General features: G+C 37.5%; 1 protein-coding gene across 4 annotated transcripts in view; it reads left to right on the top strand.

Moving 5' to 3' along the window:
- The window catches only part of nf2a (NF2, moesin-ezrin-radixin like (MERLIN) tumor suppressor a), a 32,273-nt gene that overhangs the window by 10,738 nt on the left and 3,718 nt on the right, over nucleotides 1-17,817 (top strand). For 3 of the 4 annotated variants that reach the window (XM_085426250.1, XM_085426251.1, XM_085426253.1), the window contains 11 exons: nucleotides 6,042-6,110; nucleotides 6,546-6,628; nucleotides 8,098-8,173; nucleotides 8,746-8,880; nucleotides 9,227-9,301; nucleotides 9,449-9,562; nucleotides 9,899-10,021; nucleotides 10,281-10,498; nucleotides 12,011-12,116; nucleotides 13,502-13,620; nucleotides 16,537-16,696. In XM_085426250.1, coding sequence (XP_085282376.1) covers nucleotides 6,042-6,110; nucleotides 6,546-6,628; nucleotides 8,098-8,173; nucleotides 8,746-8,880; nucleotides 9,227-9,301; nucleotides 9,449-9,562; nucleotides 9,899-10,021; nucleotides 10,281-10,498; nucleotides 12,011-12,116; nucleotides 13,502-13,620; nucleotides 16,537-16,696 — 1,278 coding nt within the window. The remainder of the gene's footprint in view (nucleotides 1-6,041; nucleotides 6,111-6,545; nucleotides 6,629-8,097; nucleotides 8,174-8,745; nucleotides 8,881-9,226; nucleotides 9,302-9,448; nucleotides 9,563-9,898; nucleotides 10,022-10,280; nucleotides 10,499-12,010; nucleotides 12,117-13,501; nucleotides 13,621-16,536; nucleotides 16,697-17,817) is intronic. The other variant, XM_085426254.1, reaches the window with a different exon arrangement.

The raw sequence follows: 17,817 nt of genomic DNA, 5'->3' as shown, positions 1-17,817 counted from the left end.
TAAAAAAATAAAATACTCAAAGGCATAAATAACCAGCACTATTTTCATCAGTGATTAATCTGACAGTAACATTCATCATGGTCTTGCCGATGGTCAATAAAATGCCCACTGCAATTTAATCAAGGCCAAGGTGAAGTCTTATGTAAGAGACTTCAGATTGTTTCACAGTCATGACTTGCACTTAGATGTAGAATACATATAATGGTTTATAGAAGTTTCCACCTTACACTCGCATACAGATCAGAAAAATGTGAAAATGTATAAAATAATTATTAGTTACTGGATTTGAGATCTATACCTGCTGCCCTGTGCTTATGTGTGTGTGTGTGGATTTTACAGTTGTGAAAAATTCAGTACACTCCATGGAAATTATTCTTTTTTATAGAAGTTAAACTTTGATCATCTCTTAAGCTGCACATATTAACCTGTCAGGGTTTTCAGTCTTTTATGTCAGTGTCTGATGTTTTCAACTCAGTGAATGATATTTCAAAAGAAATAATATAACATTTCAAAAAACTTGTTCTGAAATATCAGAAAGTAGAGAAATAGAGAAATGCAATATGCATTCAAGAGGTTGATCCATAATATAATTTGTTGACGGAGTATCGTCATTAAACGGTGAACTTGATATCAAAGGAAAGCTCGCTTTGTTAACTGAGAGTAAATGTTAAATCTTATAAATATATAAACCTTTAGCTTTTTTTTTGCTGCTAACAAAACTATATTCTTGAAATTCCATAAGAAAATAAGCATAAATTAGTCTCTATTAAACTTTTTTTTAATGATAAAGACAACATTCCTCTTTGAACTTTGGGGATATCTACTGTTGGTTCCAATTGTACACAGTTGTACACGTTGGACTTTGTGTGTTCTATATGTTCTTTATTGTATCCATTTTCTAAACATCTTATCAGGGAACGACAGGGGCCTGAGTAATGGAAAAATGAGCTGGAAGGGAAAAATATTCCACATATTTTACATCTAAGTGAAAGATTCAAGTCTACGATTGTGGGAAAAATCAGAAGTCTTTAAATTGAAGACATGACCTTGGTGGGGATTTTTTTGACCATCTGATGATGAACCATGGACCAAGACCATGATAATTATTTTTTAGATAATAACTGATGAAAATAGCCCTGGAGATTTTTTGGTCATTTTCAGAATTTCATTAGGGAAGAGAAAACAGATAAGTTGCACAAAAAAGTAAGTACACCTCTACATTTTTTGGATCCATTAAAATTAACTTAGAGGGTTCAAACTAGATGCCAGTGACAACTTTTTGTTATTGAAGTGTGGTATGTTTTCATGCCAGCATCTAAAGAACTCTATGATTGTGGAATCTTGTGAGTCTGGAATGAAAGTCATCTAAAAGACTTGTCTTGAATTGGTTGCCCCAATGTATTCAGCCCAAAAGTACACTGTTTAATGTCTGTAAGATCACCAAAATGTCCTCAATATCTGCAGGTAATTCTCACAGCTGCTGGCTGGTTTGAAAGTGCATGTGTATACAGCCAGAAAGAGATTGCAGAAATTTGACCTGCATGGGAGGCATGCCAGGAAAAAAGCCTTTTATGATGAAAATGGTTTGGGGTTGAGTCACTGCCTCAGGAATTGGGCAGCTTGCAGTCATTGATTCAGCTTTGAATTCTGCATCAAATCAGAACATACTTAAAGATAACGTGAGACCACATATCCAAAGCTGTTGTCAGAAACAGTGGGCAATTATTCAAAAATGACTTTAAGAAATGATATCTGGTGAAGGGAACAATCCTAGCTTATGTATTAAATCTTTCCACAGATATTAAAAGTATTCATATTTAACAGCGGTTGCCTGGTTTGAGTTTTCATGGTGACTTTGCACCCTTTGCAAAGTCAGTTTCAGTTTCTTCCTTCTGGATGAAGGTTTCTGGTCCCAAAATGTTGAACAACAAGGTTTAAGAACAGCTTTGTTCAGCAGCCATCACACAGATGAATAAATTATAGCTTTGTTACTTTGTGGATTACATGATGCTCAAAACTATTATTAGTTTTTAGTATTTTGTACTACGCTTATCTGTTGTCTGTTGTGTCTGTATTGAGAGTGTGCATGTGAGGATCGATGATTTACAACTGCAAACCAGACCTACCTACGGGTACAAATAAAGTAACCTGAACCTGAACCTTTTATTGGGAGATTACTGGAAAATTTCATTTTCTATGTGGTTGCATTCATGTAAATACCCTCTATGTTTTGGTTCTGTATCTGATGCGATGCCTTTCCAAAACTTTCAGTAAAGCCAGCAGTGTCCATACTTTTTCAGCCTTTGTAGGTCTGCAGAAGTTTTACTGTGTCCTTTTTTATATCCTAAGCAAGTGCAGTGCTAGAAGGGAGTGTTGACATGGAATTTCAACAAGAAGCCACCCTGGAAAAATGTGCAGGCAGTCATTTTGGCACAGAGGGTATGTAGGGAATGAGACTGAATCACTCGGCCATTTGTAATACGTGTCGTGCTGAGTGGGGAGGGATATGAGAAGCTAAAAGGCATGAAAGACACAGGTGGGAATAGCTCTGTTTTACAGGTGGCTTTCACAAAACATGTACTAATATATATTTTTTGAAAATCCTGAGCCATAATCTACTTACTTTGTAGTTGTATCCCAGTCTGGGTTTTATGGGACAGATACAATGATTTCAAATATGTCGCTTTTTTCAGTTTAATTCTGGTTATTCAGTATTCATTGGAAGTTGTCAGCTTTGCCTTGAGAGTATTAAAATTCTACCTGTCCAAAGTGTTATAATGGGTAATCCTGCCACAGTCAGGTCATCTAGCATTAACATTTGTGACACTGAGGCAGGGAACTGTGGAAAAAATGATATAGACAACAAGCTGGTGAAACACATCAGGTTAATCCCCTTTTGCAGTCGTTCACTGTAGCAACAAGTAACTGGAAAAGCTTAGCTATGAAACCAGAAAGTATTTTTTATTTATTTGTCATTGTTGTTACTTATATTATTCCAACTGTAGTGCACATGGGTTAGGCTGAAGCATGTTTAAATATGATGACTTAAATGAACAAAGCCTTTCCCTGTTGGCTTCTTGCTTTTGCCAGACAGAGTGAGATTCAACCCTTGTTGTTTCAGCCAGATAAACCCATTTTGTAAAGCTTTTATTGCACTTGTAGTAATGTAACAAGTTGTCTCTAATTTGAGTAACACTCTTCTTCTCTACCTGACTGTGCTCCATGTGTTTGGTAGGGTTTTACTCAGTGAGTGTAAACAGTTATACCAGGAAACATCAAGCTAATTTACTAATATGAGAGCAGTTTGAAGCGGTCTGACACAAGCGTGTTGATGTCATGAAATATTGCACTTGCGTGGTCGATATGTAATCTTATTTTGTTGCCAAGATAATTGCTGGGTGGCAAAAAGATGTGATCATAATGACTGCCTGGACTTAGGTAAATGAGTAATTTGAGCTAAATACTGAGGCCTACTTACTGTTACATGGTAATTAAAGTAAATGCAATGTTTAAGATTTTCTCCATCTCTTTGTGCAAGCATCTTAAAATTGCCATTTAGCACAGAAATGTCTGAGAATTGTTGAATCCATAGAACATTTCCTTTGCTGGTGTGAGAAAATCTGTATTTTTCATTTTTTATTGGTTTTCTTTACATGGAATAGTGTGATAAATTCCCTTCTTCTGTTGTATTTGGGGTTTATTGAATATAATGTCCATTAATTAGCCGTTGCAGACTGCGGAGCTGCTGTTGGCGGTTATCAGTTAAAGATATTGACAAAAAGCTATCTTGGACAGTCGATTACCACGGGTAGTTTGGAGTTGTTTTGAAATAATTGGAAGGTAAGTAATCAGAACGTATCTGAGAGCATTGTCACTGGCAAAATATCACCGTGTCTGTCACTGAGCTGAAGCCCAGTGGAGCCACAAAACCTTAATAAGTCTATATATCATCAATTATGAAGCAATTACAAACAAGCAGGTGTTGAACCTCGGGAGCAGAAGTGGGAAGATGGGAAACTGAAATAAAGGGATCTAATTAAATGGCCATTGGCTTCACCAGTCTGTTAGTCACTGCAGTGATGTTCAGGATTTGCAGGCATATTACATTTAGGTCTGTTAAATACTGTTTTCACGCTATTGTGCACAAAAATAATATAAAAATACCAATATTAAAGCTTTAATCACAACCAAACAAAGTATTTGTTAATTTTACTTTGTTATAGACAGACACATGGTCAAAAGATAGACACTTAAAGTGCAAAAGATCATTGCGTTGAAAATTGCATTTCAAAGCTCATGTCATTGTTTATGGATGTATTTTCTATTGAATGCAACATCAAAGTACATGGTTTTGGTTCTTCATTTCCCAGTTTCTTTGTTGTGTGTATTTTTCTGCTTTACTTATTAACTAAAGGTGACTCAGTTACATTTTCAATACAATACCAGTAATAGCAGTAAACGGTTTTTAGCAGCCTTAACTTTATATAGAATAAGATTTCAGAATCAGAGTAAGGAAATTAATTCGTTTTGTACAGCACCTGTTTTTCACCAAGGTATAACAAAAAGGTTCACTAGTTGTAATGGTTGAAATCTATGTGAAGAGATATACAGACACAATACTTAAAAACAGAGTTGTTCAGTCATCTTTCAGTTGGATCAGACACTACTCAACCCAAGAAACGGAAAACTTCCAGAGAAGAAAACAGGGGACTGGAACACACTGATTAATTTAAAACCTTTAATTGTGTGATGGAAATGTTTTTACACTTTGCCTTCATCAGCGTCAACGTACACAAAGCCATGCAGCAAACAATTATAATCAAGCTAGAGCGGGTGTGCACTTGTCACTGGATATTTGGTTGAACAGGGTTTCAAAGGCTTGGAGTTTCACAGTCAGTCTCAAGTGGAAAACCCCAAGACAATGTCATAAATAAAAAACACCTTTCTGACTTATATTTACAATGATAACAGTCGAAATGTAAACATACATCAATTGTGGAAAATTAGAAGAAACGGGACAAATTAAATTTTTGATTTCTGCAGAGCCGCGAGGGTGTTTTTGTTTTCTTTTTCCCAGAACGTCTTCAGTGTACTGTTCACCAAGGTTCAGGAACTGCATAGGTGACTTTGATGGTTTCTCTCTTCAGTTTATGCACTTTAAGATGCCCTTAAAAGTAATTTTCTATAACGGTCTACCACAAAAGATGCAGCTCATCAGTGAGTTAGCATGATGGATTACAGATTCAGAAAACTGTTGAAGGGCAACTTTTAAATGGAGTTATATTTTCATATTAAAAACTGAGTGACTGGTAGTCACACAATAAAGAACTGTCTCGATGCGTGCTCAATCATCCAGGTAAGGAAATCTCAGAAAGTTGATTCGTGAAGTCACTTGGATGAGCGACAAAATGTTTCCCATTGAAAACGCTACGTCCAGATGAACAGAATCAACATTTTGGGACAGTAAAGTCTATTTGTTGCTTGGTGTAATTCCCAAAAATATAAACTATAGGATTAAAAATTGTTATCCTCATTACCAGACTCATCTTACATCAACCACAAAGTGCATAGTGCATATAGCAATGTACAGCTGTGCAGAAAAGAAAGTCAGTGTTCATATTAGCCTACTTTAAAAAATCTCCACTTTTCAGACTATAGCCGCATGTATAATTCACATCCTTCTACCTGTTTTACTGTAGCCCAGAGCAAATTCCCACAACTCCTCAGTTGGAGATGCCTAATCCATTTATATCTCTATTTAAACATGCATAATATAATTTGCACCTTAGATCTATGCTGATAAGTGATCTCAGTTGTCCAAGAGATATTTCTAATAACATCATTTACACTATCTCCCAACAGCTGGGCTCTGATATGTGCAGTGCATATGAATGAAATTCATTGTCCAGGAAACCATTTTCTTAAAGGTGCTCTAGTTCTAACTTATGAACAGCTCCCAGGAGAGATATTGTCTTGGCTGTTATTGAATGAAAGGTGGATAGTGATTTTAACAATTGGGGCACTTTTGCTCTATTTTACAGTACGGAGATTATGACCCTGCTGTTCACAAGCCTGGCTTCTTGGCTGAGGAGGAACTGCTGCCAAAGAGGGTGAGTGATGGCCATTTACCGGCTGTGACAGAGAGGCTGATATTGTAACCGTTCACAAAAGCATAGCTGATATTGTTTTCACCTCGTGAGGCGGTGTGCGTGTGCGATCATGGCAAAATGTGGTCCTGGAGACACTTGATGTAGCAATGTATGTTTCTATGAATAGATGTTGTTAAATCAATAGGATTACAACAATTACAGTAATTTAAGGCTTTACAGGTGAGTAGTTGATCTCAAAATGAAGGCCAATTTACAGATAAGTGAACTGAAGTATCTGGTGTGATAGTTTACTCTCGATTGACATATTTGTTATATTATTGCATTATTAGCATTTTCCATCCATCCACCTTCTTCTGGTTATCCGAGGTCGGGTCACGTGGCCATTTTAATATGTGTTATATCCTCTGTATTTAAATCTGTTCCTCTCCATTTCAGGTGATTAACTTGTACCAGATGACTCCAGAAATGTGGGAGGAAAGGATCACAGCATGTTATGCGGAGCACAGGGGTAGGACTAGGTAAAAGCTGCCGCACTGAACTGGACTGCTGTGAAGTTCCACAGTCATCAGCACTATTTAAGTTTTGAGTTCACACGGGATGTGCCTAAAACTTGATACTGCAAGAAATGTTTTATGTAAAACTGGACTTGGCTTACATTGAAATGCAAAAAGGATTTCATAGCAGTTGTCTCTGAACTGAGGTTTTTTTGTATTTCAGCAGCATTACTAGATGGACTATTAAAAAATTCCATTAAATTAAAATTATTATTAATATTAATATTAAAAAGTCCATTAACTTATGAATTTACATCATTTAAGTGTAGCTAAACACCCTCTACATTCATAGGAAGCAAAATGAATGCAGCTATTTTAAGAGTAAATACTGCACTGTATATAGGTATTGCTTTGCCCTAATTGCTGTAGTGAACCTAAAATGACAGGAGAATGAAAATCTATTTTTGTGCCATTGCACTTTGCTCCACCGCTAAACTGAGCTAAGCTGAAAATGATTAGGGAGCAAGTGTGAGGGATGTGGAGTGTCTTACAACTCTGTGGGTGGTGAGTTCAATGCTGGACAGTGATTTCTAAAAGCCATAAACCTCAGCACTTGGAAAAGTAATAACTGAGTCACTGGTACTGATCAATAACCCTCTCAACCCAATCAGTGGGAGGGAAGCTGGTGGTCCTCACCCAGCACGATGTCGTCCTGGAGACCCTTGCTATAGCCGGAACTCCCACTAAAGCAATTGCTTTGGTTGATTTGGCATGTATTTCTATTTCTTTAAAAACTCAGTACAGCCGTGAAGTTAGTGCATAAACACATCAAAGCAATTGACATGTTATGTGCTTCTACATGTTTTTCCATAAATCAAGCTCTCCCATATTATTTTTTCAGATCCTCAGTGTCCAACCTAGTTAAAATTTGTTTACTTGGCATAATTCTCTCTTTCCTGTTAAAACTTTGATGAAGCTTAAATCATCAATTTCCCAACCACCCATATCATGCAGCACACTATTAAAAGTTTAGGGCTAAGTCTGTCCTAATTTTTGCTCAGCCATCAAAGTATGCTAATGTTCTTTTTTTTTTTTTTTTTTGCTAAGTTGACCCTGACTTGCTAACAGCACTGTAGAAAGAAAGGGAGAAGAGTTTTGTGCATTTGTTTTCTCTCCTGCAGTATTTAGAGTCTTGGAGGCATCGGAATAAGTCTCGTTTGCCATCAAGCATGACCTCTTAAGCCTGTTAGGGAATTATAGTTGTGTTTTGTGTCAGCACTGTGGTTATGTTTTCACCCTCGCAAGAGCTGCGTGGCAGAGTTTTTATAGATCACACAAACACGACAGATGCCACACACGAAAGCAGAAGAAACAAGGTCTGATCTCCTGTTTCGCTCTACTTCTGCACCTCCTCTCCTCCCACCCTCTGTCTTTCTCTTCTCTTTCCTCTGGATCCCTCTCAATCGTTTTCTCTCTTTCTGTCTTTGAACTAGGGATGAAGCTGAGATGGAGTATTTAAAAATAGCTCAGGACCTGGACATGTATGGCGTGAATTACTTTTTAATCAGGGTGAGTCAATGCTGCTTCGCTCCATCATCGCAAAAGCAGGTGATATAAGGGATTTGGAGGTGTGTCAGTTTCACCATGTTGCTATTAATTAAAGAATAGCCTGACTTAACTGATTGCCTTTTGATTCTATTAGTTATATTTTAAGAAATAGGTATATTTTAGGTTAAATATAGTGCTATTTAGCTCTGTATTTTCTAGGTGAGTCATCACAAAAACAACCCTGTAACACAAAGTAATCCACTGGTGGTGGCTATGGCCTTTATCAGTGTGTTCACTAAAAGCCAAGACATTTTGAAGTATCAACAAAAAGTAAAACCCGACTTAAGTAAATAGTTTTCAAGCATTCCTTTTCAGATTAACAAACACAGACTGCATATATACACCTAGCAATTGGCATTGTTTATCACAAATCTAGCAAAAAGTTTTGGCAAGCAGGAGCATCACAAAGCCACTACTGTTTAATGCAGGTACAAATAAATGGTGGCCGGAAGGGTGGTTTCACAGCTGCTTGCCAGTGGCCCTGAACAGCTGGGTAATAAAAAAGCTTTGTTTATTCTGCTGATATGCTTCAGAATAAAAAGGGAACAGATCTTCTCCTGGGAGTAGATGCCCTGGGGCTGCACATATACGAGCCAGACAACAAGCTGACACCCAAGTGCTCCTTTCCTTGGAATGAGATTCGCAATATCTCATACAGCGACAAAGAGGTGGGGAAATCTGCAGTTTAACGTCTTGATATATATTATTTGGACAAAAGAGAAGGTAATTGAAGTCATGGGAGTATAGGAGTGAGAGCTACCACTGTTCAGTGTCGGTTTTCAATCTTTTAATGAATTATGTTAAGCTTACGTTATCTAAGTTTATAATTGATAATACATTACAATAAAAAACATCAGTTAAAATAGGAGAAAAAAAATAATTCCCTGTTGTGTTTCTATGGATTCCAAAGAAACTGTCTTACAGAACAGGTGTGTTTTTTTTATTTTGTCATTTGACGATACATAATTATTATTGATGTTTGATAATACATCTTCTTGTTTCTTCAATGTTTAGTTTACAATCAAACCTCTGGATAAGAAAGCCAACGTTTTCAAGTTCAACTCTTCACGGCTAAGAGTCAACAAGCTGGTGAGTTGAGCTGAGATTCAAGTTGTTTTGACCATGATTAGTAAGTACTGCTTTTCATCAAAACACTTGAGTAGGCTGAAAAACATAAAGACAAATACTAGTAGTTAGTGGGAAATTAGAGTTTTGTAAACCATTTCTGTTATGTAGATCCTCCAGCTATGCATTGGGAACCACGACCTGTTTATGCGCCGGCGGCGGGTGGACTCGCTTGAAGTACAGCAGATGAAGGCTCAGGCCAGAGAAGAGAGGGCAAGAAAACAGGTACCGGTAATAGAAAAGCACAGAAACAGAAGAATGGGTTGAACTTGTTTCCAAATTTCTAGTCAAATACAAACACAAATTTGAACCTGATTTCTCTCTAATAAAAATGGCGTGGTCACACCATGTCATCACATAGTTTTTGCTGCTTTGGTGTATTTCAGTAAAGCTTTGTCACATTGTCTTTTTGTGCATCATCTTTTCCACTTCAGTTACCTATCCACCTTTATGTTAACAGATCTTTTTTTTAATCTGTCTTCTTACATGTTTCCATTTTCCCCCCACCATGTAATCTTATGTTTTACCACACTGCTAAATATATATGTATGTATAATTCAGGTAGAAAGACAACGTCTGCAAAGGGAGAAACAGCTGCGGGAGGAGGCGGAGAGAGCCAGGGACGAATTGAAAAGGAGACTAATTCAGCTGCAGGATGAAGCTCACATGGCCAATGAGGCACTGGTAAGATTGAGTTGGTTCGATCGTTCTGGAGTTTACCATTGTGTTGATGGCTGTGACACATGCAGTATATGCCAGATTTAAAACAAAATAATTTTCTCTCAACATCAACAATATCTACAGGTAATTTCCTCCGAGTGTACATGCATGTACCTCCCGTTACAGTTTTTTCTTGGACCTATCTTCTCTCTGTTTTTAACTTATCTTGTCCTCTATCTGTGTGTGTTTGCCCTTTCGTCCTGCGCTTCCTTCTTCTCTCCAGCTGCGTTCGGAGCAGACGGCGGACCTGCTGGCTGAAAAGGCCCAGATCGCAGAGGAGGAGGCCAAGCTGCTGGCCCAGAAAGCGGCCGAGGCTGAGACAGAGATGCAGCGTATCAAAGTGACTGCCATCCGTGGCCAGGAAGAGCGGCGACTCATGGAACAGAAGATGCTGGAGGCAAAGATGGTAGCCCTCAAGATGGCCGAGGAGTCCGAAAGGAGGTGGGGAGAAGAAGAAGGAGGACTGGGTGGATAAATGTAGAGTGTGTCCTGCTGTGGAGACTATACAGTGTATTTGTTTAGCTTTGTGGCTTTGGCTCAATAAGCAGCATTTCACTCAAATCCTCTCTCTTTGTATCCACATCAGACATTTGCACACAGTACATAATTTTCAGATATAAATAACTTATTCCCACATCTCACTAACTTCCCAAGAGTTGTTTTTCCTTATTGCCAGCTGCAACAGCAAGGATTGTATTGTTGTCACTTTGCAAGCCTGTTTGTCTGTGGTTGTGTGTGTGTGTGTGTGTGTGTGCACGTGAATATGGTGTATATGTCATTATAGTAAACAGTAAACAGTGTTCCTTGAGGCACCTGTTGTGTCGCAGAAACAACCAAAAGGGCGGTTTTGAGTGCTTTGTTAGGTTTTTATATACCTGTCTGTTTGTGGAAAGAAATGATCAAGATCATGGCTACACTAATTTGCATTCACAGTCATAAATCCTTTTTTAAAATTTCTAGTTGGAATAACAATGAAGTCCTGAGTGGCCCAGGAGCACATCAAAAAATAAGAACTTAAAACTTGTTTAAAATTTTAATTTCAAAGGCATTTTTTTCTGCACTGCAGCTTGAGTCACTCTGTTGCACTACTTTGGTCTGAGGCACGTCATCTGAACTAGAAGCACTAATATTTGTGCTAGTTAACGGATAGTAGCAATACCAAGTGATGGTGGTAGTCCCTGTCAAAGAGTCTCTTTTATAACACCGTAGTACTTGTAAGTTCTACAATACTAAAAGTGTATTTTTTGATCTGGGTTTATCTCTTCCTTGCAAAGCAATTTTGACATTTTCTTTTTTAAACTTCCTGAAGTAGATAAAATCAATCAAGTACACCGTGCGCTCTTGACTTTTCTTATTTCGGTAGCAGTCAGATGGATATAAAGAGAGTGGGACTTGACTGAGTGGTTTTATAAAACTTAATAGATGCCGATCAATTCATTTCCATACAAAAACAATATACATACTAAGAATATCACTTTACAGCCTCTACTTCACAGTTTATTAGGCAATCATTTCAAATGGATACCATTAACCACTTCTCAGTAACTGGAATTTTTGGATGAGCACTTTTCTGCAACAGAGAAAATTTAAACCTGTGGTACTCAACATGTAAATGACTCTGTCCACTCAAACCCTCGAGGCACGTAGCTCCCCCACAACTGCTGAATGTTCAGGAACACAATCAAAAGAAATGTAATCTCTCGCATGTAACACTTTTATATCTTTGTGCGGATACTCGATGGTGAAATAATGGAGTCGGGAATGATTGTCTTCTGGGGTCATACATCAATCATCTACGTAATAACAAAGTGACATTCCAGGTTCACTGAGTACCAATGTACCAATTATGTAAGATAATTTTTGGATTTGGTTTAGATAATTCTGTTTCCTTGGAAGGACTGGGAGGTGAACGAAAGAATAAAGTATCAATCTCTCTGTCTGTTTATACCTCAGGGCCAAGGAGGCTGAGCAGCTGAAACAGGACCTGCTGGAAGCCAGGGATTCTGAGCGCAGAGCAAAAAACAAGCTGCTGGAGATTACCAGCAAGGCTGTCTATGTGGTAACTGACCCAAGGCACACACACAGGCTTGATCTTCACATATTCTTCAAACGCATAGGTAGATAACGTAATTCATGCAGTACATAGTATCTGAAAAGGTCAGATATGAGTGTTCACGATCAAACAGGGAGGCTGAAACTATTCACAATCTGTTTTCAGAAATACATCAGTAAGCCAATAATCAAGTAAAATGACCATATATTTTCTCATATTACCGAATCAGTTATACCATTTTACCTTTTGATCTGTGTACAGAGGATCAGAAAAGATAAAAGATATGCCCTTCATGACATCCTAAAGCACAAAATGATGTCACAAACCCCAACACACTTTTCCTACATGCATGCAAAACCAAAAAAAGCAGCATAATCATACATTGAGAATTTAAAGGAATGTCTGCTTAAAAATAACCAATACACCATTCATTGCATCTCTGTGTTTATAAAGATCACTCTAAATGTAATATACTTTTTTGTAATTTATATTTCTAAAGATTATGTTTCCTCCATAGTTCTTTGATATACTTTATGTATAATTTCCTAAAAGATTATCCATAAAAAATAACAAGTGACACAGAGAGAAAATATCTTCTGTGGAAAACCATCAACAAATGGTGGTGCAGGTGCACATGCAGTGTAGTTTCACAGAATGATAATGTATCCCCATCTGGAAAATTGTGTGTTGTGGGTCTTAAATATGACATGAGCATATAGGGTTACCAGTTTTATCTGGACTCCTTAAAACACACATGTTCACACACTGACACATGCAATTGTTTTCATACAAAGCCAAACAGAACAGGAGATACTTGCAAAAGACCAGGCACCACATCAGGCAGCCTACACAAGGGCTTTCAACATGTTAAAAACCCACACATTCCACATTCATTAGCCTGTGCACACACACACACACACACACACACACACACACACACACACACACACACACACACACACACACACACACACACACACACACACACACACATTGAGATACTGGTGATTGATATAATATGAATGAGGATCCTAAAGAAATATATAAAGACATACTAGTGCACTTACACATTACACAATTTACATTTTGGTGTATTAGGTTGGGACATATGCATTTCAAAAAATTTAATCAAACCCTAAAAGCACATTTTTATCAGCTCATGTGCCCTTCTTCACTTTGTCTGTTACTATTGTGTCCTTGTGTCATATTTTCACACATTGTTGCTCATACACTCTGCAAAAACCACATATTTTTATTCTGTCTTGCTCGCTTTTGTTTCTCTTTCTATCATTTTTATGTCTGAAAGTAATGCCTTTTTTCCCCTATTTGTAATTTAAGATTACTGTCACTTCATAAACCTCTACCTCATTGTTTTTTTTTTCCAATCCTAGTCCCCAGGACTGGCACCTGACAGCATGCCTCAAGATGTCAGCTTCAGTAGAGAAAACCTCAGTTTTGACTTTAAAGATACTGACATGAAACGTCTATCCATGGAGATCGAGAAGGAGAAGTAAGTAGCCAATTCTGTGCTGATCCTACTTATTATTTTGACTTAAAACTGCACCTTCTCACTTTCTGGTTGTGTGGCTCCACCTATTTGCAGTTGTCATTGGAAGGAATTAATCAGTTGAAAAGAAATACATATTTTAAGTGCTTTTGAATAACCTCAGAATATGCTTGAGAAAGATTTAAATTGGTCCAGGAGCACCATCATTTTAAATATGCACATTTTAATTCAGGGCTCTGGTGAATATTTGACCCCTCAGCATTAACTGCAGTTGTTCTGCTGCCCGTATTTGGCCATTTTATTTCAGTAGTTCTTGTAGGTCACTGTTTGCAGACAGGAAAAAGTACATTTTGACAAGTGTGACCCTGACTGTACGGTTGGGTAAATTACCTGGGTCTTAGTTGTCATCTAATTGGGTAATTAGTTTTTTTTTTTTTTCAAAGAGTAGGATTGCAGGGCAGCAGCTAGCTGGTAATTTTTCACAAAACCAGAAAACTGCAGCGGAGTTGAGAGACACATGCTGTAAAATAGCTGATTGATTTTTGTTGTTTTTCATTTAAGTATTTCTGGTAGCTAAAATAATAATTAAAAAAACAAACACTTGTATACATGTAAAAGTGAAATATTTGAACAACAGGGTGAGAGTAATGTACTAAAAAAATTATTACAGTGTAAATTCAGGTTTTTACGAATGTGTTTCTCTCTAAAATAGCAATTCAGGTCAGTGAGAGGCAACTGATTTATCCAGAAGAGAACTGCATTATGATGAACTTGTCCACTGTACAAACCTGAAACCTATGTGTAATAGCTGACCTGTACGATGTGTAGAGCACAAAAAATTAGTTACAGTCAAATGACAGGTCATCGATTTATTAATGGAGATACTTTTAATGTGCCTCATGCAGAAATGCATGTGCTGCTCTTATTTTTTCTGCAGGAATAGTGGGTCTCTGGGTACGTAGTAATTTAATCTTACACACTAACTCAGGTCCCATTAATATCTGCGTTTTGATAGACATTTCAATATGGTATTAAATTGCCCTGATAGAAGTAAAAAAAAAAAAAAAGAAAGAAAATGAAGGAAGAAGAGAAAAAAATGAGAATGTACATGAAGTCAGGATGTGTGTGAACTACTTTGCAAAACCCATGCAGAGATTTTTTTGTGTTCCAATGTCTGTGTAGAAATGTGTCTAAAAGCTAAAACACTGAAGAATGTAAACACGCATGCATGTATACTTTTTGTATCGGGGGGTTCTCCTCCCTCCCTCTGACATTACATGTTAAGTTCAGTTCAGTTCTGCTCTGTTTCATTAAAATACCAGTGTTATTGATTGGAACAGAAATACAGAAATGTACAATTTCTAGGAAACAATGTGTTGCAAATCTTATTCATGTAATGCATAATTCATTTAAATAAGTTGCTCCACAAATGTTGCATTCTGAAAAGTAAACTCATGTAAATACATATGCACAAAAATTCTCCTTTCCACACATCTCAGTTCTTTAGTAAGTACAGACAGTAGCATTTTAACAATGGTACACACTGCTAGTAAGTCTGGTTTGTTGTGCCTGATGCGTGTGTTTTCAGCAGTTTCACCATTACTATAGTGTGCTAAAGTAGCAAGTGATAAAAATTATTTATTACATTTTTCCAGCTCATTTTCCCCCTCTGCATTCACACGCATACCCAGCTCCACTTGATTAAAATTTCTCCACATTGTTGCCAACTTTATTACAATAAGAAGAGATCATTTAAAATGACTGAACATGATTTATTGAAGAAGAGAGTTTGAGTTTCTATTTGACTATTAGACTTCAATGAAGCTACATAGCAGAGCAGAGTGTGGCAATGGTAGGAAGTAGGACAGGACCCCCCGGAGTCCACATGTTTATGGTGGCAGAGATGAAGCAGGTGGAAGCCGAGATGGGAAGGACGTGGGTTGCAGGAAAGAGAGTCGGAGAGTTAGAATGACAGAGGAGCAGTGAGGTTTAAAGCACACAGAACACAAGCTGATTGGCTGACAGGAAGAAAGAAGAATAAAAATTGGTGATAGAAATGAGCGATGATGACAAAATTCAGTTTGAAAGTGTGGGAAAGAGGAAGTCATGGACAGGATAGACTAGCAGCACAGACTCCCAAGAATGCAGGCAAATGTGGGAATACAGATCTTCCTTATTGAACTTGCACATAAGCTTCTTTTAGTGATTTTTTTCAAAGCGCCCATTTTTTAATGCCCAAAAAGTTACACACTTTTTTCTCCCAGCAGCACATTCAGCTCATCACTTGGCAGCAGAATGAGCTGCACATGCAAACGTACTAGATCTTTGAAGATATAATAATTTTTAAATGCGAATATAGCTGAAATCAAAGGTTAGCTATTGCCTTTAGCTTATCTACGTAGCGATTACATCACAGTGGGAAAATAAGGATTTTATCAAAACATCAACTTGGTCAACAGTCACTGTTTCATGCTCATTCTATTGTCTGATACCAGAAACTGAAAATTATGTGATGAAAACAGCCTTCTTGGGTATTATATGCAAGGACAGAAGGACAGCTGACACAGTGATGTCATGGATATGCTAATTACCGCGAGATGTCACTGTGGCAGGCTTTAGCTACTTCCTACAGACTGCTGGCAGTACATTTTCAAATGGAAAAGGACATTCTGTCTTTATCTTTAGTTAAACAGAATTTATATCAAAACTTGAATCCACATATTCTGTCTTTTTGTACGATGTCATATTATAGTGTTATACCGCTTTTAAAGCCAAACTTTTAATGTGTCCTTTGGCCTATTTGATATGAAATCATATGGTGTAATTCTGGACTTAATTTAACCTTATTGTCACTGTGTTTATTCTTAATGACCATGGAAATAATGGCTGTTTCTCAACTGGCAATTTGTTCATGCATAGGGTTGAGTACATGGAGAAGAGCAAGCACCTGCAGGAACAGCTGAATGAGCTGAAGACGGAAATTGAAAGTCTGAAGCTGAAAGAGAGGGAGACTTCTCTAGACATCATTCACAATCAGAACACAGAACAGGGGACCAGCAAGCATAGTAACTTTAAAAAGGTAACTCCCAGCTCAGCTGCCACATAAACATACACAGTCCTTAAAAAATAAGATGTTTCCCAGTAACCTTGGCTTGTCTGTCCATATTTGTGTTCACACAGAAATAGTTTTCAATAGGCCTTCAGATCCAAAACAGAAATCTGATTACCTCTGCTGTTTACCTCGAGGTTATATATTGGAAAAACGAATAATCAGATATTACACTACATAAATAAACACCCACACATCTGACAAAAAAAACCATCTTTCTGAATTTTGAAAGTAAAATTTCAAGATGTCAGTGGGTGCATGGGCACTAGCAGTGCAGTTGCAGAGGAGAAGAGATAAGAAAGTGTGAGTAAAGCTGTCTCAGCAGCTACTACTATTTCAAGCTAATCTGACTTTAGTTTTAGGGGGAGGCAAACTGCTACTGATGCCAGGTACATGTGATCATTATTTTAATTAAAAACAGCAAATCTTGAAGCATAAAGTGGTTCTGGAAGTGAAGCAAATGCATTGGATATTTTTCTCATGGTTAATGAATATAAATGAGCACTAAAACATCTAATGAAGTGAGAAACACATCACTACATTTACAGTTATTTAAGCCATTCAACTGCTATCCAATGAGCTTACATGAGCCACATTTACAGTATTATGAAGTTTAAATAAACTCTGAATACTTCCTGGATGGCCCCCTCCTATTGTAGCGACAACAACTGTATATAAAAGATGGACTTAGCAACCAGGTCTAAAAAAATAAAGCTGTTGTTTCTAGTAGCAGGGCAACGACTATATGTGCAAAAACAAGTATTCATGAATTTATGGTCTCAGTCACTCAAGTCTTATTGAGCCATTTTGTAAATTATGGTGCTCATTTGAGTCAAAAAGAAGGTTAAAGCAGGGTAAGCTACAGGGGTTATGTTTGTGATTGACAGGCAGCCATGAGCATGCAGTGCGATGTATTTCCAAATCATATATACCTGTTGCTGTGACACATCTGGTTCCAAAGACAAAAAATGCACCAGATAAAGAGGTCAGCTCAAGGCTTCACGTTGGAACAACAGGTGACGTCACAGTAGCCTACTTGTGTCCATCTTTTAGGTACAGTCTTTGTGAAAATCTGTGCGTTTGCATTCATC

The sequence above is a fragment of the Rhamphochromis longiceps genome, linkage group LG12 (genome assembly GCF_057381845.1).
Source record: "Rhamphochromis longiceps isolate RC_006_pf linkage group LG12, R_longiceps_female_GT1.1, whole genome shotgun sequence".
NCBI lineage: Eukaryota > Metazoa > Chordata > Actinopteri > Cichliformes > Cichlidae > Rhamphochromis > Rhamphochromis longiceps.
The sequence above is the reverse complement of the archived record's forward strand: the minus strand, read 5'-3'. Positions and strand labels throughout refer to the sequence as shown.